Genomic DNA, 24,474 nt, shown 5'->3' on the forward strand with positions numbered 1-24,474 from the left:
CGAAAGCCCTGCCATGTAGGAAAATGCTTGCCAAGAGGGAAGGGTGCGATCCTAGTTTCATACAAAACAAGACGTTTTGTATGAAAAAACGTGGCTCACACTGCTTCTCCACAAGGCCATTTATTTCAGCCTCCGTGGGAAAGAGCCCCCCTTTTCATACTAAAGAGGGGGTGATTACATAGGAAACACCCTGAAACAAACACCCCCTATGTGATTTAGTGCAAGTAGACACCAGTATCATCTCACAAAGACAAGCAAGATTTCATGATTAAGCTTGTGAACAAGAATCTCAGAAGAATAATCTTATTCCTTTCCTAGTTAGAAGTATTACCCCGACTCTTTGGAAACCCGTCCCTTACACCCTTGGAACATCACTATACATTTTCCAAGATTGGTTGCACAAATTTGATGCTTAAATGAATACAAATGCAGCTTTGAAGAGATTACCTGACCATTCACGATTGCACAGCCATGGAGATGACAATCAATTTGTGTTTTCAGACATTGAGCATCTCAGATTTTTGAAGTTTGTTTTCTTCATCTGTGGCAGCAAGGGAGCCTATTTCAATTCTCATTCGGTTCTTCTAGGACTCAAACCTTTGAACCCAAATAGAGTCCAAAATTGTGTGCTCCATTCATTTAACAAGCGAGTCTTCCCGTCTCCTAAATAGCACTCTGATAATTGGGATCACCATTAGTAGTGCCAACTGAACATGCTCAGAGCTACTGACCTTGATACAAGCCTGACCCTTTTGCCTGCTGTTCACATTTGCCTGTATAGACATGCCTGTGCCGTGGCTTGGACGAAAGTTTGCCTGAAAGCTTCCTCCGTATACCATCTCTTTATCATATGACAACAAAGTGAAAGCAACACTAGCTTTATCATTCCCAACTGGATAGTCTTTGCCCATAAGCAATGCTTCTAAACTCCCTCCGTATGCCATCTCTCCACAACCTGTAATGCTACCCGCATTTAACACCAGTTTCAGCCTTTTCTTCACCAACAAAGAGTCTTCAAGCTTTGCTCCAAGAAAGACATTCCGACCAACTGATGTGAGTGAAAGTGCACCACCAATCTTGTTCTGCTTGAAGCTTCTAAATTTTGTATCCCCACGAACAGTGCAAAGAAGGCTTTCATTGGCAGCTTGTATATCGAGTCCCCCATAAAATGAGGGCCTGTTCTCAGTCATATAAGCAGCCATACAATCAGATTGAAAACTGAAATTCTGCTTCTCCTTGTTTACCTGTCCCATAACAACGGCATGGAGACTATTTTCTGAGACCAAGGAAGCTTCCACATTAACACCATCAAAACCAGTATCATGATCCCAACCTTGTGAATCTAAAACAGGCCTCACAAGCCACTTATCATTAGACTCCAGGCAACGGTATCTATAAGCAGGGCATTCTGCATCAAAACTTTGTGGAATGGCCATATCAGGCAGTGGAAACATGTCTGGAGGTACGTCCCTCTCAAAATTATCATTGGCTGTGGATGGTCCATTATCTGAAGCTTTACTAGCAAACCGCCTCTTGCATTCTTCTCTCCACTGTTTCTTTAAGTACAATGTCTCACGATAATCCAGTTCGTCCTGATAATCATTCTTCTGAGATTTAGACAATTTCTCAAACTGTGCTTTTGTTAGTATACGGATGGGAGGTAAGCTGTCATACTCATCTTCATCTTCTGGATCAACTAGCCATTCTGCATTTTCATAACTACTTACGGCCTGCATTTTCAGTGCAGAATGAGGCTGCAGAAGTGATGAGAGGAGTTGAAGTAACGATGGTAATCTCGTGTAGCTTTTTCTTCCTTGAATGTCGTATTTGAACTTCATGATAGTGTTTGCATCCCCTAAGACCTTGGAAGAAATAGTCAGGAGCAAGAACTGAACCTTCCAAACTTGACCATTAGGAAGAATTTTCTCCCCTTCTCTGTTGGTTTTACAAGAAGGATGATTCTCCACTAACAACACAGGATTCAGTAGCTGTGTGTCACCCAGTGCCATGTGTATATAATGTTGAACCAGGTTGGTGCGCTGGTTTACAAACAAGTCATAACCAACGGGATATCCATCAGGTCCTTCTGGAACCGTAGAAGAATGGGTCATCACAAGGATGGCATTAAACCATATTGCAGAGCCAAGAATTTCTGTTATAAGCTTTAGTAATGCAAAGTCACCACACCCCATATTGATATCGTCAAGGCGGTCAAAGTATAGCACAATATCAGGACAAGACTTTTTTATGAATCTCTTGATTGAAAGAAGGGTTTTCCTGTTCTGCCGTTGACCACAAGAGAAATGTGAAAGGCCTGGTGTGTCAATTACCTTGACTTTGATTCCATTCACCATCCCAACAACCTCCTGAATCTTGTTAGTGGAAGGTTGGAAAGCATCAGTCTTGGTTTTTGCCTGATTAAAAATAGAATTAATGGTTGTGCTTTTACCCACACCCGTTTTTCCTAAAACAAGAACCGTAAAGGAAAATTCCAAGTCAACTTTACCAGTTGACTCTAAATCCAGTGCAATTGCTTTAGCTCTATCAATTCTAAGAAAATCTCTTGATTCTGGTTCCCCAGCCTGTATTTGCCCAGCAAGCTGTAATCGATATAAGACCTGTGAAACCACAAGATTTTCTGTTGATACGCAAAGTATATGTACAAGGCGCAGGAACTTTATTTGAAGCACCTCTAGTGCTGCCAATGCATCACCACTTCTGGGCTCAAAATTAAAGCAAGATAAATGAGAATCCTCAGATGAGACTGATGGTGGACAGGAATGATTTTCAATCAATTGATTATCACTGGCTGATAGAGAGTATGTCTCTGCAGGTACCAACAAGGATTCCCTAGCAAATGTAGCTGAACCTAGGGAGAGAAAAAAAACACATTTGAGATTCATAAAACCATTGATAGAAACTGGCAGAACCAGTCTTGTCTAATAAAGAAATAATATTTCAACTGGAAACTGCATCGTTATTAACCAACCCTCTGAAGAAGTTAAGCAATTTAGCTCCTTCAAAGTTCTATGAAGTTAGGTCACTTAAAACCATTGATAGCAATACAGAATTATTCTAGCAAGGTTGCAATCTGTCAAAATAAACACTACACAATGAAGTAGCAAAAGCACAACAATAACAAGATTTCTTTGCAATGTTGTGAAGTTTGCTGGACTGGAGCACTTAAATGGTATATCATTTACAATAAACAAAAAAAAATGTTATAAGGAACATCCTTGATTAAGAAGTTTGTGCATGATTGACCTCTAACATGCTATCAGCAATACCTTGGTTATGAGGCTTGTGCATGGTTCATCTCTAAATTATGGGCACACTGTTAAAATATATGTAATATATATATATATATATATATATATATATCATCAATACCCACTTTCCTATTTTGCTATAGTGATGGATGAGCTTACGAGATCAATTCAAGAAAATGTGCCGTGGTGTATGTTGTTTGCTGATGATATTGTTTTGATTGATGAGTCTAGAGCTGGGGTTAATGCTAAGTTAGAATTATGGAGACAGAGATTGGAAGCAAGAGGTTTTAAGTTGAGTAAGAGTAACACAAAATATTTAGTAAGCAACGAAGTAGTGATGAGAGTGTAGTGAAGCTTGGTGAGCAAGAAATACCGGTGGTTGACCGTTTCAAATATTTGGGATCTATCATTCAAAAGTATGGAGAAATTGATGGAGATGTAAATCATAGGATAAAGGTTGGGTGGATGAAATGGAAAAGTGCAACTGGAGTGTTGTGCGATCATAGAATGCCATTGCGGTTGAAGGAAAAGTTTTATAGGACGACAACTAGGCCCGCTTTACTATATGGTATGAAATGTTGAGCTGCCAAGAGACATCATATTCAAAAAATGAGTGTAGTTGAGATGCGTATGCTTAGATAGATGTGTGGAAATACAATAAAAGATAAGATTTGAAACGAGGAGATACGTAAGAAGATAGGTGTTGCATCCATTGAAAATAAGATGAGAGAGAATCGTTTACGGTGGTTTGGACATATTCGACGAAGGCCTAATGATGCTCCAGTTAGAAGGATGGAGAAATGGGAAAATATATTAGTTAAAAGAGGTCGGGGTAGGCCTAAGAAGACTTTGATGGAGATGATAGGAAATGATATGAATACTTTGAACCTCACCGAGGACATGGCATTGAATAGAAATAATTGGAGAAGGATTCATGTGGAAGACCCAGAATGATTTTCTTTTTTGGTTCATATCGCCGACCCCAATTGTTTTGGGATGAAGGCGTAGTTGTTGTTGTTGTTGTATCATCAATACCCGATAAAGGGTATTTCTGTAATTCTACCCAATAGGGGTTTTTTAGTCTTTTTTTACTTTCTTTATTTTTTCCTTTTTTCTTATTTTTATTTTTGTCTTTTTATTGTAAAAGGTATTTAATGCTTTATACATTGGGGTCCCAACAACACCTTGTTGGGCCTCCCAATGTACTCTCTCTCATTCCTTTCACTCTCTCTCTCTCTCTCACTTCTTTGCTTATAAATAGTGGGGTAAACCCCTTTATAAAGTATGGCTTCTTGAAGCCCATTTTTTGCTTTTATAAGATCTTTATGTTTTCAAGCCATTGTTGGTTTTTGTGTATGTTCATTGTGGACTTGTTCTTGTTAAAATGTATCTTATATATATATATATATGTATATATTCTGTATATTACATCAATACCCGATAGGGGTATTTTTGTAATTTCACTAGTTGTTTTAGAAAACAACTATTTTCAGATTTTGTTAAAATGTATTTTTTCTTTTTTATTTTTTTCATTTATTTTTTGTATTTTTTATATCACAAAAGGGGCTCCAACCATAGAGTCGTTGGAGCCCCCAACGGTCACAAATGTGACCGTTGGGGGCTCCCAACGACTCCATGGGAGCCCCCTTTTGGGCTCTCCTTTTGAGGCATTTTGCCTCCCCTTCTCTCCTCTCCATTTTGTATAAATAGGGGTGATCCCCTTGTATGTAATTCATTCTTGAGAGCTCTCTCTCTTCTCAATAAGAGGCTTTTTATATTGTTGCCTTCTTTAAGGCTTGTGCTTGTATTGTCCCTTTGTGGACTTGTGATATTGTCTCTTTTTCATTGATGTAAGTGCTTGTATGCACTCTTTATATTTCCGCAATATCTCGTTACATGGTATCAAAGCCACTCGATTCTTGAAGGAAAAGTGTGGTTCGTGTATTTCATATTTAGTGGATATCTTCTCACTTCTTGGCATCATCATGGAGACAAAGATTGACCTATCTTTCAAGCTCAATGGAAAGAACTATATGATGTGGGCATCGGCAATGGAAAATAATCTCAAAGGAAAGAAGCTTTGGGGTTTTGTCATGGGTACCGTTCCGGAACCTAAGCTTATACTCACAAAGATGGAAGAAGGTCAAGAAAAGGCTCTTGAAGGAGATGCTCGCCTCAAGGCCATTGAAAGTCATCAAAAGGAAGTGAAAGATTGGGAAAGCAATCACGCAAAAATCCTTGCGTGGTTTATGAACAATGTGGAGCTTAAGGTATGTGCTAATATAGCTAAATTTCGTAGAGCCAATGAGGCTTGGTCCTTTATGAAGGGTATGTATACCCAAAAGGATTATTTCTTGCAAGAAAAGATTAGAACCACCAAGCAAGGTGATTCTAGCATTCAAGACTATTATAGTGCTTTAAACCCACTATGGGATGAATTGGCTCTCTTGGAGCCAAAATGGGTTTCTATGGAAGATATTGATTTAAGGCAAAAACAAATGGAACAAGAGCGATTGTTCCAATTTCTTTTTGGGCTACGTCCCGAATTTGAGCAAGTGAGATCTTCACTTCTCCATAGATCTATTTTTCCTCCTATTGAGGATGCTATTGCCGAAATTACTCAAGAGGAGACAAGGCTTGGCATGAGTAAGCATGTCGATGAAGTCATTGTCGTATCAAAACCGGGTAATAATGTTAGAACCTATAAACCTCCTCATTTTGGGAAACAAGGAAACTACAATGGAGGAAGAAAAATGATTGTTTGCCATTATTGCAATGAGCCGGGTCACATTAGACCCACTTGTCCAAAGCTTATTGGAACCTTCAAGCCTAAAGTGGCTTCTCTTGAGGAAACCACCACCAAAGAAGATGAAGGCAAGAACAATGACATCAAAGAAACTCTTGGACAAATATCCATGGCTCTCCAACAAATGCTAAAGGTTTCTTCCTCCACATCGGGTGCGGCTATTGCTTCATCATCTTCACCCGGTACATATTCTTGGATCCTTGACTCCGGAGCTTCCTTTCATATGACCCCTCATGAGGATGCACTTGTTGATGTTTGCACCAATTCAAAGGACTCTTGTGTTTCTACGGCCGATGGAACCTTTTTAAAAATTTCAAGTATTGGCTCTTTTAAAGATTCACAAAATTTTTGTGTTCCAAAAGTAAGAGTTGTTCTCAAACTAAATTTAAACCTATTTTCGGTTTCTCAAATTGCCGACCATGGATGTGAAATATCTTTCTCATCTAATGGTTGCTTTGTGCAGGATCTCCGGTCCGGGAAGCGGATTGGGCAAGGCCATAGAAAGGGAGACCTCTATTATATGGACCATCTTGATCTCCCTACAAACTTTTTTTGTTCTTATGTCCAAGAGAAAAGCATGGAAACTTGGCATAAAAGACTTGGTCATCCAAGTTATTCTAAAATGTATCTCTTTCCTTTTGGAAACAAATTTTGTAAGGAAAAAGAAATTAATTGCAAAGATTGCATTTTTGGAAAAATGAAGTCTACTCCATTTCCAAATAGAACTTTTCTTTCATCAAGGCCTTTTGAATTGGTGCATTCGGATGTGTGGGGGCCCTCTCCGGTTATGTCTAAAGGGGGTTATTCATATAATGTTACGTTTATTGATGACTTTACTCGGTATGTTTGGATTTATTTCCTTAGTCATAAATCGGAAGTATTTGCTTTCTTTAAAGATTTTCATAAAAAAGTTCAAAATCAATTTCAAAGTAACATATCCATGTTAAGATCTGATTCCGGTGGCGAGTACCTATCTCATGAATTCCAAAACTATTTAACCCAAAATGGCATTTGCCATCAAAAGTCATGTCCTAGGACTCCCCAACAAAATGGCCTAGCGGAAAGGAAACATAGGCACATTATAGAAACCACTAGAACATTACTTATTTCTAGAAATATTCCAAAGAAGTTTTGGGCCGAAGCCGTTCTAACTTCAACCTATCTAATCAATAGAATGCCCTCTTCTAAGTTAAAAAATGTTTCTCCCTATGAAAAACTCTTTAAATTTTCACCTGATTTCAATCGTCTTCGTATTTTCTGTTGCAAATGTTTTGTCCTATTACATAAAAGAGATAAGTTATCTCCAAAAGCAATTGAATGTGTTTTTTTAGGATATGGTGAAAATCAAAAAGGGTATAGATGTTATGATTTTAAGAATGATAAATTATATATTTCAAAAAATGTAACATTTCTAGAAGAAGAAAACGGTTTTGATAAACTAGAAGAAACAAATGAAATTGACTATATATTCTTATATGATCTTATTGATGACATACAAAAAGATTTTCTTGAAAACATTGATCATTCTCATGAGGTATCCCCTCTTGACATAACTCCCTCAAATGATAGTGATTTGAATATAAATGTTTACTCAAGAAGAAATCAAGAAAATCCTATTAGTGCCCTCGAAAAATACTCTCAAATTTTGAAATCCACTGAGGAACCACAAGTTAGGCATTCTTCTAGAATATCAATACCCCCAAATAGGTTTGTATCCTATGATTCCTTAACTCCCAACTATCGGGCATGTTTGATAACCCTACATTCTTATTTTGAACCAACACACTATAATCAAGCTAAATCGATACCTCATTGGGTTGAAGCAATGCAAGTTGAACTTAATGCATTAAAAAAAGCCAATACTTGGGAAATAGTTACTCTACCCTCACACAAAAAACCTATTGGTTGTCGCTGGGTCTTCAAAGTTAAAACAAAAAGCGATGGCTCTTTAGAACGATATAAAGCTAGATTAGTGGCTAAGGGATACTCCCAAGAATATGGCATTGATTACGAAGAAACATTCGCTCCCGTAGCTCGAATGACTAGTGTCAGGACCTTAATAGCTGTTGCATCAACCAAAAAATGGCCTATTTATCAACTTGACGTAAAAAATGCCTTTTTAAATGGAAGTTTAAGTGAAGAAGTTTATATGGACCCGCCACCCGGAATAAATATTAAGCAAGGTCAAACTCTTCGGCTTTTGAAGGCATTGTATGGCCTTAAACAAGCGCCTAAGGCTTGGTATGATCGTTTCAGTGATATCATGATAAAGTTAGGATTTCACTCTTGTTATACTGACACTGCTCTTTTTGTTAAACATGTAGGTTCTAGTATCGTAATTTTGTTGCTTTATGTTGATGATATGATTATCACTGGGAATGATCAAAATAGTATTATTGATGTTAAAAATATGTTAAAAAATAATTTTGATATGTCTGACTTAGGATTTCTCAGATATTTTCTTGGAATTGAAGTTGCATATTCTCCTAGAGGATATATTTTGTCACAGATGAAGCTTGCTGCGGATATATGTTCTAAGTTTGGGATTTCTGATGATAAGAAAGTAGAGACTCCCGAGGTTATTAATGCCAAATTGCGGTTGGAGGATGGGGTTCTTCTGGAAGATCCCACACCTTACAGACAACTCATTGGGTCTCTTACCTATTTAACCATCACCAGACCAGATATCACTCATGCGGTTCACTCTGTTAGCCAATTTCAGCATGCTCCTACAACTGTGCATATGAGTGCCGTTCTCTGAATCATCCGCTACATTCGAAATACCATCAATAAAGGGTTATTTCTATCCTCCTCTTCTTCCTTGAATCTTCTTGCTTATACTAATGCAGATTGGGGAGGTAATCCCAATGATCGAGTCTCAACTACTGGTTTTTGTGTTTTTTTAGGAGACTCTTTGATTGCCTGGCGATGCAAGAAGCAGCAGAAAGTTTCACTATCATCCACTGAAGCTGAGTACCGGGCTATGGCAACCACGACAATGGAACTTGTGTGGCTTCGCAGTTTGCTTAAAGACATGGGAGTTGATATTACCGAAGCCTCAAAGCTATGTTGCGACAACAAGAGTGCCATCTATATTGCGAGCAATCATACTTTTCATGAGCGTACAAAACATATCGAAATGGATTGCCACTATGTTCGTGACGAATTCTTGCGAGGAACTATTGCTCTTCCCTATGTCACTTCAGAATATCAGTTGGCGGACTTCTTCACTAAAGCTCTTCCGGCTCCTCGCTTCATGTTTCTTCTTGGCAAACTTTCCGTCATTTCCCCGTAAAGTTTGAGGGGGGTGTTAAAATGTATCTTATATATATATATTCTGTATATTACATCAATACCCGATAGGGGTATTTTTGTAATTTCACTAGTTGTTTTAGAAAACAACTATTTTCATATTTTGTTAAAATGTATTTTTTCTTTTTTATTTTTTTCATTTATTTTTTGTATTTTTTATATCACAAAAGGGGCTCCAACCATAGAGTCGTTGGAGCCCCCAACGGTCACAAATGTGACCGTTGGGGGCTCCCAACGACTCCATGGGAGCCCCCTTTTGGGCTCTCCTTTTGAGGCATTTTGCCTCCCCTTCTCTCCTCTGGATTTTGTATAAATAGGGGTGATCCCCTTGTATGTAATTCATTCTTGAGAGCTCTCTCTCTTCTTAATAAGAGGCTTTTTATATTGTTGCCTTCTTTAAGGCTTGTGCTTGTATTGTCCCTTTGTGGACTTGTGATATTGTCTCTTTTTCATTGATGTAAGTGCTTGTATGCACTCTTTATATTTCCGCAATATCTCGTTACAGTTCTTTGCATTCTATGTGTGAATGTCCATTATAGGACATTGCGTTTAATTATGTGCATTTCATTACATGGTATTAGAGCAAGGTTTATGCTCTTGATTCTTGCTATAGCTAGTTGATTAGTTGTAGTTTACATATTATATTTCTCCTTCTTGGTTTGTCATTCTTTCTTAAGTTTTAATGGAAGGAGAACAAAAGATTGATCTCGCTTTCAAACTTAATGGTACTAACTACATGATGTGAGCCGCCGTCATGAAGAACAACCTCAAGGGTAAAAAGCTTTGGGGATATGTGTAAAAATCTCTCTAAAAAGAGATTTTATGTATAAAAACAATGCTCAAAACACAAAGTGTGCACAAAGGCACAAAGAAGAACTCTCACAAGTGCACAAAGGCACAGATACAAATGCACAAGAGCATAAAAAATATCAACTTCAATATATTGGGTCCCAAGAGGGGCTTTTCAAAAGCATAGAGAAACCTAAAGGGGATCGCCCCTATTTATAAGAGAATGGAGCAATGGGGAGGGGCTCCAATACACATGTTGGAGCCCCTCCAACGGTTAGAATTCTAACCGTTGGAGGGGGCTCCAACATGTGCATTGAGAGCCCCCCCATGTCACATCAAACCAAAAAGAAAAAATAAAAAAGACAAAAGAGAAAAAAATACAACAAAAGAAAAAAGGAAAAATGTACAATCATATTCTCAAGTGAGAATATGCGTAAAAACTGTGAAATTACATAAATACCTTTATCAGGTTTGATATATATATATATAGAGAGAGAGAGATAGATAGATAGATAGATACATATACATATATAAATCTATATATGTATATGTATCTTTCTATATATATATATGAATATATATAAGAGAGACAACATTTTAACACCTCCCCCTCAAACTTAGGGTATTACAACCAAAAGTTTGCCAAGAAAGAAGTTAAATCGTGGAGAGCACAGTGCCTTGGTGAAGAAGTCTGTCAGTTGATATTTCGATGTAACATAAGGAAGGTCAATGGTTCTTCTTAAATATTCTTCACGAACATAATGGCAGTCCATCTCGATATGCTTCGTGCGCTCATAAAATGTGTGATTTTTGGCAATGTAGATTGCACTTTTATTATCACAACATAATTTTGTGGGCCCTAGAACTTGAATATTCATATCTTCCAACAAGCTGCGAATCCAAACAATCTCCATGGTAGTAGATGTCATGGCTCTATACTCAGCTTCGGTGGACGAAAGCGATACCTTTTGTTACTTCTTGCATCTCCAAGAAATTAATGATTCCCCTAAAAAAATACAAAAAACAGTGGTGGAGTGACGGTTATTTGGATCACCTCCCCAATCAGAGTCAGTATAAACAATTAAATTCAATTTAGAAGAAGATAAAAATACCCCCTTATTTATTGTACCCTTTATGTATCTGATGATGCGGAGAATGACGCTCATATAAACTGTAATAGGTGCATGTTGAAACTGACTAGCAACATGCACTGCATGAGAAATATCAGGCCTTGTAATGCTGAGATACGTTAACGATCCAACCAGTTGTCGGTAAGGTGTGGGATCTTTTAGGAGAATCCCATCATCAATCTTTATCTTTGAACCTACTGTTTCAGGAGTTTCACAGACCTTGTCATCTGTGATTCCTGATCTGTCAATAATCTCACAAGCAAGTTTAGTTTGAGACAAAAAATAGCCCCTGTGAGAATAGGCAACCTCAATTCCCAAAAAATATGTTAGAAATCCTAAGTCTGACATTTCAAATCTTGAGGTCAAGATAGATTTAATGTTCTTGATTCCTTTAACATCATCACCTGTTATTAACATATCATCAACATATAATAGTAATATAACAATCTCTGCATTAGATTTCTTAACAAACAATGCAGTGTCAGTATAGCATAAAGTGAAACAATTTTCAGTCATTACATTGTTAAACCTATCGTGCCAAGTCTTGGAAGCTTTTTTCAAGCCATAAAGAGCCTTACGAAGACGAAGGACTTTATTTTTAGGAATTTTCATACTAGGTGGAGCATCTATGTAGACTTCTTCATTAAGGATCCATTTAGAAAGACATTTTTGACATCCATTTGATAAATATTTTGTTTTCTAGTGGAAACAATGGTGATGAGACATCTGACAGGGTCTGTGAAACTCAGTAAGGTTGCTTTCGTTGAAGAAACTTACTCAAAAGAAGGAGGAGCCTATCAAAGGGAAGGATTCCTTCTCTCTTGCTCAACTATCTGAGGCACTTCAAATTCTACTCAAATCGCCATCAACTTCGGGTGCCGCCATCGCTTCCTCTTCTCCTCCAAGTATGTCCTTTTGGATCCTTGATTCTGGATCTTCCTTTCATATGACACCCCTTGAGAATGGGCCATCTGATTTATGTAATAACTCAAAAACCTCTTATGTGTCAACCGCTGATGGTACATCTTTACAAGTCAAAAGTTTTGGAACTTTAAGTTTTTCGAAAGATTTATTTGTGTCAAATATGAGGGTGGTACCTCAACTTAATTTAAACATTCTTTCCGTTTCTCAAATATGTGATCATGGATGTGAAATCTCCTTCTCAACTAAGGGTTGCTCTATACATGATCTCCGGTTCGAGAAGCAGATTGGGCAAGGCCATATGAGGGGAGATCTCTATTACATGAGCAACTTAAAACTTCCAACAAACTCTTTTTGTAACCATGTCAAAGACAAAAATATTGAAACTTGGCACCAAAGACTTGGACATCCAAGTTTCTCAAAAATGTACTCCTTTCCCTTTGGAAATAAATTTTGTAATGAGAAACATTTTGTCTGCAAAAATTGCATTTTTGGAAAAATAAAATCTACTCCTTTTCCAAATAGAACCTTTGTGTCCAAAAAACCATTTGAGTTAGTTCATTCGGACGTGTGGGGCCCTTCTTCGGTCATATAGAAAGGAGGATACTCCTATTATGTTACATTCATTGATGACTACACTAGATATGTGTGGATTTATTTTCTCAATCTAAAATCCGATGTCTTTACCTTTTTTAAGAAATTTCATATGATAGTCAAAAATCAATTTTTAAGTAATATCTCTACTCTTAGATCCGATTCGGGTGGAGAGTACCTATCAAATGAATTTCAAAATTATTTAGAAACAAATGGAATTTGTCATCAAAAACCATGTCTTAGAACTCCTCAACAAAATGGTCTAGCCGAAAGAAAACATAGACACATTTTGGAAACCACTAGGACACTTTTTATTTTCAAAGAAATTTCAAAAAGCTATTGGGCCGAAGCCGCTTTAACATCAACTTACTTGATAAATAGAATGATATCTTCATCCTTACAAAATACATCTCCATATGAAAAACTATTTGAAAGAACACCCGATTTTAATAGATTAAGAATTTTTTAGTGCAAATGCTTTGTTCTTTCACATAAAAGAGATAAATTATCTCCTAAAGCTATTGAATGTGTTTTCTTAGGATATAGAAAAAATAAAAAAGGTTTTAGATGCTTCGACCTCAAAAGCAACAAACTATATGTTTCTAAAGATGTAACCTTCTTAGAAAATGAAAATGGTTTTGAGAAAACCAAAGATATTGATGAAAGAGAACATGTTTTCTTGTTTGATCTTCTTCCTCAAGAAGATGTGACTCCTTAAGAAGAGGTAATTTCTAATGATTTGTTGGATGATCAAGAGGATATTCCTCTTAACAATGTTGAAAATGAAAATGATGTCATTAAAAGTAGACCAATTCAAACCTATGTTAGGCGTGGTCAACAAGTTCCCATAAATGCCTTAGAAAAATACTCTCAAGGTTCCAACATAGAAGAAACCTCTTTAAGAAGATCCGACCGAATCTCCAATCCTCCTAATAGGTTTGTTTTCTATGAGTCTCTAACACCAAAATATAGGGTGTGTCTAATTGTATTACACTCTTTTCATGAACCATCTCATTATAATGAAGCCAAAAATATGTAAGGAAATGGCTTTGAATATATAAGGTTCAATAATGAACCAATACACATGCAAATGAAGTGCGAATATACCCACTAAAGGGGAAAACACAAGCACATAATATGCTAACACATAAACCCACAAAGGGACAAAAATGCCTATAAGGCATAAGTTAATATTATTGAAGAGAGGAAGGGTGTAACACCCATTACATGGAGCAAAAGCTCCTCCTAAGGAGTGAGTAAATTACAAGGAGGAGACCCCTATTTATAACACAAAAGAGGAGCCACATAGGGGGCTCCCAAAGGAGTCGTTGGGAGCCCCCAACGGTCACATTTGTGACCGTTGAGAGCTCCCCAACGACTCTTTGGGGAGCCTCCCTAAGTGGCGCAAACCACAAAAAATGAAAAATAAAAAAAAAGAAAAAGAAAAGTAAAATTACAAACACATTCCAAATGGAATATGCGTAAAAAAGGAGAAATGACTAAACTACCCCTATGCCTAATAATAGAGAAATATTATATATATATATATATATATATAATTAGGAAGATACATATGCATATATACCATATATGTATATGTATCATCCTTTATATATATAAAATATATATAAGATTACAAAGATTGAATGATACATTTTAACACCCCCCCTCAAACTTTGCGTGGGGGGAACGAAAAGATTGAAGAATGCAAGAGGAAGAATCTGAAGGCTTCAAGAGCCTTCAGTCTGAATGCCATTGAAATTTACAAATGTCTTCCTCCAAAGCCTTTAACGATGAACACCTTTCATGATCTATCCAAGGTACTTCTTTTCCTTTCATCTTCAAGATCCTGTGGAACAAATCAAGAAAAGGTCCAAGTAAAAAATATCTTTGCACTTTAATCAAGTAAAATATTCCAAATAAGATGAATTAACCAAAAATCATATCATATAATTCATCCAAAAGTAATGGTGCAAAAAGATATCCTATGCATAGTAAAAACACAATTATTTTATTTAAAGCACAGGATTTGACGAAACAAGATAATTACTTATGTATGCAAAATGATTTTAGAAAACCAATTTTTCATAATCATATACCATGTTGAAGAGGGAGCAGAAACAAATTACAATAATGCATAATGCATTCATAAACTCCAACATTGAACAAACATAACCTCATAACGAAGAATAACATAATGGTCCACAAGGGACACCACAAGAAGCCTACGAAGAGGCATAAGTTGCACATAATTTATTGAATGAGGGCCAAAAGGCCATAATGAGCATATGCATATAATATCATGAAATGAATCAACACCTAAAAGAGTCATTAATGATCATGCTTCAATCATACTTTAGTCAAGTAATATTATATGAACCGATAAGATAGAAAGACAAGTGTTATTGATTTTAGCAAGTCCTTTGAAAGCGATTTCAAGAGGGAAATGCTCAAAAAAGTGTATAAAACACAAGAGTTCAAAAGGTTTTAAGTCCACTAAGAGGCAAAATAATGAGAGTTATTTGAGTAGAGAACCTTACACAATTAGGAACATCTCACTCAAATGATTGCAATTACAAAAACTCATTTTGCATATCAAATATAAAAGGTCACCAAAAAATCAATTTGATTTTAAAATATGCATATTAATGATATGATTCGCTTGTATCTTTAAAATACAAAATATGAATGAAATTTCACAAATTTCAAAAATAAGTCATTCATTACAAGCAACTACCTCATTAGTCCTCTAAAACCCACAAATCAAGTGTGTAAGCTACTAGATCAAGAACATAAATATAATGTTATTAAAGGCCAAGGACACACACAACGGTGTGTAAAAGAACCTCTTGTCTACATGTAATAATACTTGAAATGAGTGCATCAACGATAAGAACAAGAGAATGCACGCCAACATGGATCAAAAGCATCTCTTATCTACGTAAAAATACACTCAAGACCAAGTACGTTCAGCTACTAGAACAAGAGTATCAAGTCAATCATGGGCTAAAACACAATATATCTCTTGTCTACATAAAATGACACTTGAAATGAGTGAAAGAAGCCAACCATGGGCATACATCTCAGCGACTAGAACAAGGACACAAATGCCAACATGGACTAAAATCACACCATGGTGTGAATCAACGTGCCTTGTCTACATATAATAACACTCAAGACAAGTGTGTTCAGCTACTAGACCAAGAGAACAAAGCCAACAAGGGCTACCAACACACAATGGTGTAATAATATGTCTTGTCTACATATGATGACACTTAGATAAGAGGTATAAGAGGAGAAGACTTTTGAGGCAATAAAACTTGTAATGACAAACATATAAATAAAACATTAGACAATATTTTGAAAATAAATATGTGCACATACGCACAACAAGAACACTTGGAACACTTGTGCACAAAGGCATGTAAAAGTATCTTTAACAAGATATTATAATCGATGGAACGATATAAATGTAAGAACATACACATACCAAGAACACTTGGAACACTTGTGCACAAAAGCACAAAACACGAAATCACAAATGTGCAAATGCACTCATAAGAGTCATAAGCAATAAAAGGTTGGGCAATAATCCCCAACACCCTTGAATTAAATATACCTTATAAATAAGAGCATCCATAAGATCAATGGTCAAAAGAAAACGAGTGACACACTCATAATTAGAGATCATATAACAAATCATTCTAGAGTCCTAAGGTGCCCATAACTCACCTCAACAACCATCTTTAATATGGTAATTGGACAATCTAAAATGACATAACACAAGGTGCCCTTAACTCACCTCAACAATCATCTCTAATATAACAATAAGACCATACAAAAAGGATTGATGCATCATATAACTTCTGATGGATAAAAATAAATGTCATAATGAACACTTAGAGAAATCATTTTCCAAATATGTGATTTTACAAAGAGGGTCGATTTAAAGGTCCAACATAATTAATCACAACAATATGCCTTCTAATAATTTTGCATAAATACGAAATTATGTTCAATCGTGATCATTATCAAAAGACTTAATAAACACATCATGAAATATTTAAGCAATGTCATGTGTGAGGACGGATTTGGAATAATCCAAGAATCAAATCAAGCCTTTATAAATTGCAATTATATGCATACCAAGATGTAGAATGGCAATAATCTTAAATGAGCAAATTTAGGACAACATGTAACAAGATATTGCGGAAGCACTTATAATGATAAAAGAAACAATCTAACAAGTCCACTAAGGGACAAAACAAGCCCTAAGGAAAGCAATATATATCATCTCTTTATTGAAAAGAGAGTACCATGTGAAAATGTCTATGAATAGACAATACGCATACAAGCATGAATACTTTATAAAAGAAGTGTACGAAGACACTCTCACAACACTTGAACAAAATACTCAAAAAGCATAATAATAGCAAACATGCAATAATGCATGTATTTTATAAAAGGAGCAAAATGCTTGAGACTCTCAAGCTTTCACAAGGATGGTAATATTTTAAAAAATCTCCTAAAAAACCAATATTAAAAAAAAGCTTATAACAATCATGAAATCTTCTCAAAGAGTATATACTCATAAGAAGGCCTCTCAAAGAGAGATCCAACAAACAAAATTCTAAAATGAGGGTACATACGAAAGGAAGAGGAAAAACTTTATTAAAGTGAAGAAAATCCCAAAGAGAATACTAGGATTGTGTTATGACATAAATCTATAAATAAAAATTCATAATATTATATGACTTAATAGATTATAACCAATGGCATGAATATGTTTTAAATAAACACAACATGAAATATTTAAAACATATGTAATAAGTATGCAACATTAACGAAGACCATAAATCTTATAATAAGACATTCTTGAAATTGAATTGAAGAATGAAAAGAGAATAACCATATTTTATGAGATCATTTTTAAAACTTAATTCAACCGATATTATAAAAATGCCTTCTTAATCAAACATTTCTTCTATGAAAAAGAGCTCATTAGGTAGGAAAATAAAACATCATTTTTCAAAGACACATGTTATTATGAAAAAACCTCATATAGGACATTTTAGAGGGTAAACACATACCTTTAATATGAAATAATTATGATGAGAGTATGTGAGCAATGCTACATCTCTCACAAACATTTTACTTTTAACATAACTTTCTTTAAAAAAAAAACTTATTTTTCAAGAAAAGACATACGAAAGAGAATAATATAAAAAGTTCAATGGAATTGTTAAGAATCCAAACTCATAATGACATGGAGAAAAAAACATATCTAATTCTTTATAATGCTCAATACTTAAAGAAATATAATGCATACCAAATATTTTTAAGAAGCAAAAGAGAGAAACACATGCAAAAACATATCTAATTTTTCATAATGCATAATACTTAAAGAAATATAATGCATACCAAATAATTTTAAGAAGCAAAAGAGAGAAACGAAAACTTCACCATTCTTCTTTAAAATTTCTTGAATAGCACGCTTCCCAATGCAACAAAGAGCAACTTGATCCCAACCTTGCTCTAATACCATGTAAGGAAATGGCTTTGAATATATAAGGTTCAATAATGAACCAATACACATGCAAATGAAGTGCGAATATACCCACTAAAGGGGAAAACACAAGCACATAATGTGCTAACACATAAACCCACAAAGGGACAAAAATGCCTATAAGGCATAAGTTAATATTATTGAAGAGAGGAAAGGTGTAACACCCATTACATGGAGCAAAAGCTCCTCCAAAGGAGTGAGTAAATTACAAGGGGGAGACCCCTATTTATAACACAAAAGAGGAGCCACATAGGGGGCTCCCAAAGGAGTCGTTGGGAGCCCCCGATGGTCACATTTGTGACCGTTGAGAGCTCCCCAACGACTCTTTGGGGAGCCTCCCTAAGTGGCGCAAACCACAAAAAATGAAAAATAAAAAAAAGAAAAAGAAAAGTAAAATTACAAACACATTCCAAATGGAATATGCGTAAAAAAGGGGAAATGACAAAACTACCCCTATGCCTAATAATAGAGAAATATTATATATATATATATATATATATATATATATATATATATATATATATAATTAGGAAGATACATATGCATATATACCATATATGTATATGTATCATCCTTTATATATACAAAATATATATAAGATTACAAAGATTGAATGATACATTTTAACAAAATAGTCCCCAATGGGTTGAAGCCATGTGGGTTGAAGCCATGAATTTAGAACTTAGTGCCATTGAAAAGGCAAAAACTTGGAAAATAACCTTATTACCCACTGGAAAGAAATCTATTGGATGCAGATGGGTCTTCAAAATCAAAACTAAAAGTGATGGGTCATTAGAACACTATAAAGTCTGGTTGGTAGCCAAAGAATACGCCCAAGAATACGGCATTGACTATGAAGAAACTTTCACTCCCGTAGCTAGTAATGACTAGTGTTAGGACTCTTATTGCGGTTGCTTTAGTTAAAAAATTGCATATTTATCAATTAGATGTTAAGAATGCATTTCTAACTATGTCACATGGGTGCGGGTGTGGGGATGCGGCACTTTCAAAAAACTTGGGTGCGGGGGTGCGGCAAAAATATAAAAAATTATATATATATATATAACCCAGGATTTAAAAAAATGGGTTGGACACAGGTCGGGTCTAGACCTGACCCAAACCCAAACAGAATATCCCTCGTGCTTTTATAAAGCAACAGAGGGGTTAGGGTTTTCTCGTTCGAGAAAACCCTCCTCCTGTAAAACCCAGGATTTAAAAAAAATGGGTCGGACCCGGGTCAGGTCTGGACCCAACCCAGACCCAAACTGAATACCCCCCATGTTGTTATAAAGCAACAGAGGGGTTGGGGTTTTCTCATTCGAGAAAACCCTCCCCACCTCCGCCGCCTGCCCTAGTCTCTCCTCTCGTCCGACCTCCAGCCGTCGGTCGACGGCTCGTCGGAGCGCCGACCGATAGCCTACCCCCCGCACCCCTATGCTCATCCCTCTCCCTCTTTTTGTTACCCTCTCCTCCCCCTCGGTTTCCCTCCCTCTCGAGCTCCCTCAGTCACGGGAACCCCGATGAGCCCCACCTCTCTCTCTCTCTCTCTCTCTCTCTCTCTCTCTCTCTCTCTCTCTCTCTCTCTCTCTCTCACGACGTTTTTTCGACAGCGGACCCCCCTCCAACGGGCAACCTATTCGCTGGAGACTTCAGCGCCCTCTGCGGCCTTCTCAGGTAAACCCCCCTTCCCCTGAGTCTTCTTCTCTCTTCTCCTTCCCCTGAGTCTTCTTCTCTCTTCTCCTTCTCCTTCTCCCTCGACCCTCCTGTGGGCACCTTGTTCGGCGACAAACTCGGGAGCATTTTTTTTTGGGGGGGGGGTTCAAAAAATAGATACAAATGATCCTGGGTGCGTTGACCGCGCCCAGGGTCCCATTGACCGCACTGGTGCTGCACCCGCATCGCGTCGACGCGGGTGCGACACCCAATTTGCCGAGTCCCAGTGACTTAGATTCCTAAATGATGAATTAAATGAAGAGGCCTACATGGATCTTCCACCAGGAGTATGTATTGGTAAAGATAAAATTTTCAAACTTAACAAAGCATTATATGGATTAAAACATGCTCCAAAGACTTGGCATGATAGATTTACCAAAGTAATGACAAGTTTAAACTTTCGTTCATGTTATATTGACACTGCTTTGTTTGTGAAAAGTGCAGGGTCCTCAATAGTTATTCTACTGCTTTATGTTGATGATATGATCATCACTGAAAGTGATGAGCAAGAAATCAATGATATTAAGAAAGTTTTAAAAGAAAATTTTGACATGTCTGATCTTGGTTTCTTAAGATATTTTTTAGATATTGAAGTAGCATATTCTCCCCGAGGGTACATTCTCTCTCAGATGAAACTTGTTGCTGACATTTGTTCAAAGTCTGACATTTCAGATGACAAGAAGACAAAAAACCCTGAAGTTATCAATGCAAAGTTGAGGTTGGAAGATGGAACTCTTCTCGAAGATCTCACTCCCTACCGCCAACTCGTTGGGTCTCTAACATACCTATCCATCACTCGGCCAGATATAGCTCATGTGGTTCACTTAGTCAGTCAGTTTCAACATGCACCTACAAACGTGCACATGAGTGCAGTCTTAAGAATAGTCAAATACATTAAAAATACCATAACTAAGGGAGTTTTTCTTTCCTCTTCTTCAGCACTTGATTTAATTGCTTATACTGATGTTGATTGAGGAGAAAATTCCAATGACAGAGTCTCAACTACTGGTTTTTGTGTATTCTTAGGTGACTCTATGATTTCCTGAAGATGTAAGAAGCAACACAAAGTATCATTATCCTCAACAGAAGCAAACTATCGTGCAATGAACACTACAACCATGGAGCTTGTGTGGCTTAGAAGTTTCCTCAGTGATATGGGGATAGTCATCTCTACACCTTCGAAGATGTGTTGTGACAATAAAAGCATAATTTATATCGCAAGCAACTGCACCTTCCATGAGCGTACTAAACACATTGAGATGGACTGTCACTATGTTCGTGATGAATACCTAAGAGGAATCATAGCATTGCCGTACGTTACATCCGAGTACCAGTTGGCAGACTTTTTCACCAAAGCTCTTGCTGCTCCTCATTTTATGTTTCTTCTCAATAAGCTTTCGGTCATATCCCCGTAAAGCTTGAGGGAGGGTGTTAAAATATATGTAATTCTATATATATATATACCTGATAAAGGGTATTTCTGTAATTCTACCCAATAGGGGCTTTTTAGTCTTTTTTACTTTCCTTATTTTTTCCTTTTTTCTTTTTCTTTTTGTCTTTTTATTGTAAAAAGCATTTAATGCTTTATACTTTGGGGGTCCCAACTAAGAGCGACACCTTGTTGGGCCTCCCAATGTACTCTCTCTCTCATTCCTTTCACTCTCTCTCTCTCTCACTTCTTTGCTTATAAACAGTGGGGTAAACCCCTTTGTAAAGTATGGCTTCATGAAGCCCATTTATTGCTTTTATAAGATCTTTATGTTTTCAAGCCATTGTTGGTTTTTGTGTATGTCCATTGTGGACTTGTTCTTTGCATTCTATGTGTGAATGTCCATTATAGGACATTGTGTTTAATTCCGCGCATTTCATTACACACATCACCTTGTTAGGGTATTGCGCATCAAAGGTTCTTCAGCTGTACATACTATCCAGCAGAAAACATGATGTTATACACATTTTTTTTAATCTTCTTATGGATCTTAGCCTATAAATATGATATACATCATTTGGTTAGTCCCAAACATGTTTTGAATCATGCTATTGTGACATGTAAGCAGTCTTTTCAAGGGCTTAAAAAAACTAATGGCTCATAACATGCCAAAATTTCACAACTCAAAAAAACATGCTTTCACATGGAAATGGTGCAATCCCTAGCAAATAAACCATGCTGAATGCATCAATGGGATCAGATTGTCAAAAAAAAACTTGCATATACGATTTTCATCTAGAAAGCATGGTACATTCTACTGAAATTTGATATATAAGAGGACTAGTTGGTAACGTTTTGGTTATGGTTTTGACTATGGCCTTGCTTGTAGTAAAGCATGAACTACCCTGCTAGTTGCAGCCCATGTTAGATTCTCACCAACAACATGGTTTTCCATTATTATGTGGTGGACAATGTTACAGGAAAAAGATCATCACAGATGCACCAACATGGCTATTGATTTGCAGGCCAATGGCTAGCCCAAACGCCCAAAGGGAGAGCAATGACCTTCACACTTGGCAAACAATTTATGATTGAAAACCATATGTCATGCATGAAACACGCGAGTTAGAGGATGCCCACACCAAAGTTTCTTCCAACACTAAATCATGATCCGATCCTTGGCTAAGAGAGCGACACCACAATGTTGCACCAGCAAAGACCGTAACATATCTCAGAGAATAGTCGATTTTTTTTATTCGATGATAAGAAAATAGATAGCATTTTTAAGCAAATTCAGCTATCTTGATGACATGCCCAAGCATATTCTCTATCTTTCTGAAACAAGGGAGAAATAGGCAACAAAGGAGAAAGAAGTACAGAACGAAGCGAACATGTAACTACACCTGACCCAAGGGGTTTGGCGCAGTGGGAAGGGGCCCTCCGCCGCTAGGCGGGCGGTCAATGTTCCATTCCCATGAGCGTCACCCCTTGCATTACGCCGAAGCACGGCAACTCCCTCAGGGCGAGGGGTGTGCCACAGGTTTACACCGCCGGGACAGCGACTGTAAGTACGGCAGGCATAGCCAGCGCGACTTGGTCTCTGTTCCGGAAGTGGTTTCCTTGTTCCTCATGGAAAAAGAACATGCAACTACACCCAATCTTATATCACGCTAATGCAATACAAGAAAAAGCACCAAGATTGAAATACATAGTGGAATGAAGAAACAACATCTCCATCACCTCAAAACGCCTACCAACAGTGTCCACTCCCCAAATCACAAAAAACATCCAAAATTGACTACACCCACTAAGCAACAAGGAATCCGGTACCAAGAAAACCATTGCAGGGTACCAATTTTGACAGATTAATCATAAAAACAGCTAAACCAATTCGACCCAACTAACCACAAGACCGCAAACACAAATCCAGATTCGATGAATTTCAATGTGTAATAACAAATTAACGACAAAAAGAGAAGATACCTGAATCTTCACATTGCTCATCCAAGGGCTCCTCGGTGGAGAAAGAATGCCTCAATGAAAGAAGGGGGTTCGATGATAGTTGGCACGCAATCCAGTCCTTGATAGCCTTCATTTTTTTCCGATTGGGTAATCCCCAAAAGGGAGATATTGGGGTGGTTAATATGGTAAGAGAAAAAAAAAAGATCGCAATTCCCAATTGGGTTCGAGAAAAAGACCCAATTCCCTTGGTGGGATTATTTCCTTCACACCTTCACCAATAAGGAGAAAGAGAAAAATCGACGACCCATCATCTCATTTTTGAAGCTGGATCTTCTCATATGTGTGAGGAAAGCGTGTTGAGACGGTATACCACGAATTGGGTATTCACGGGAGGAGGATGAGCTTATGTGTTTGAGGACGACGACGACGACGACGACGATGATGATGATGATGATGATGGGAGTCCTTGTTTCATGGAAGGCTCGCGAAGAAAGAAGAGGCAGAGTGTAACTGAGGGTGATTCCTGACCGTTCAACTCAAATGATACTTGGATATGTACGTCTTTAATGGTTATCATGAAAAAATCATGTTTTTTTTTTACTTTTTAAATATTTTTATTTTTATTCTTCATAATATGTTATTTTTATTTTTTAATTTATTTATTATTTCCAATATTTTGATGAAAAACACGAGTTTTTTTTGTCAATTTTTTTTTTATTTCTTGCAAGTTTTGGCTGCTGATATTTTTCCATTTAAAATTTTTGTCACTATGTCTATGAGCTCGTTTAGATAAGCATACAGAGTGTTTATGCATTATCAATGTAAAAAATAATAAGAGAATTTTTCAAAAACACACCTAAACCCTTTCATTATTAATTAAAAAATCTTGGGGTTTACTTTCATCGAAGTTGTCATTAAATGTGTGAAAAATTATGTGTGTGTTTTTACTATCATGAAACTTTAGATGTATTTTTGAATTCTTT

At 36.8% G+C, this 24,474-nt stretch overlaps 1 protein-coding gene across 1 annotated transcript; it reads right to left on the reverse strand.

Moving 5' to 3' along the window:
• Positions 1-268: 268 nt before the first annotated feature.
• Positions 269-24,029, reverse strand: LOC149842027 (translocase of chloroplast 90, chloroplastic-like). The gene is made up of 2 exons (XM_089998846.1): positions 23,513-24,029; positions 269-2,869 (listed from the first exon to the last, which is right to left on the reverse strand). Exons 1-2 carry the CDS (start codon positions 23,622-23,624, stop codon positions 636-638), a joined length of 2,346 nt encoding a protein of 781 aa, XP_089854972.1. The 5' UTR covers positions 23,625-24,029; the 3' UTR covers positions 269-635.
• Between the last annotated feature and the right edge of the window lie 445 nt (positions 24,030-24,474).

This window comes from Nuphar pumila, chromosome 3 (genome assembly GCF_984573655.1).
Source record: "Nuphar pumila chromosome 3, dmNupPumi1.hap1.1, whole genome shotgun sequence".
NCBI lineage: Eukaryota > Viridiplantae > Streptophyta > Magnoliopsida > Nymphaeales > Nymphaeaceae > Nuphar > Nuphar pumila.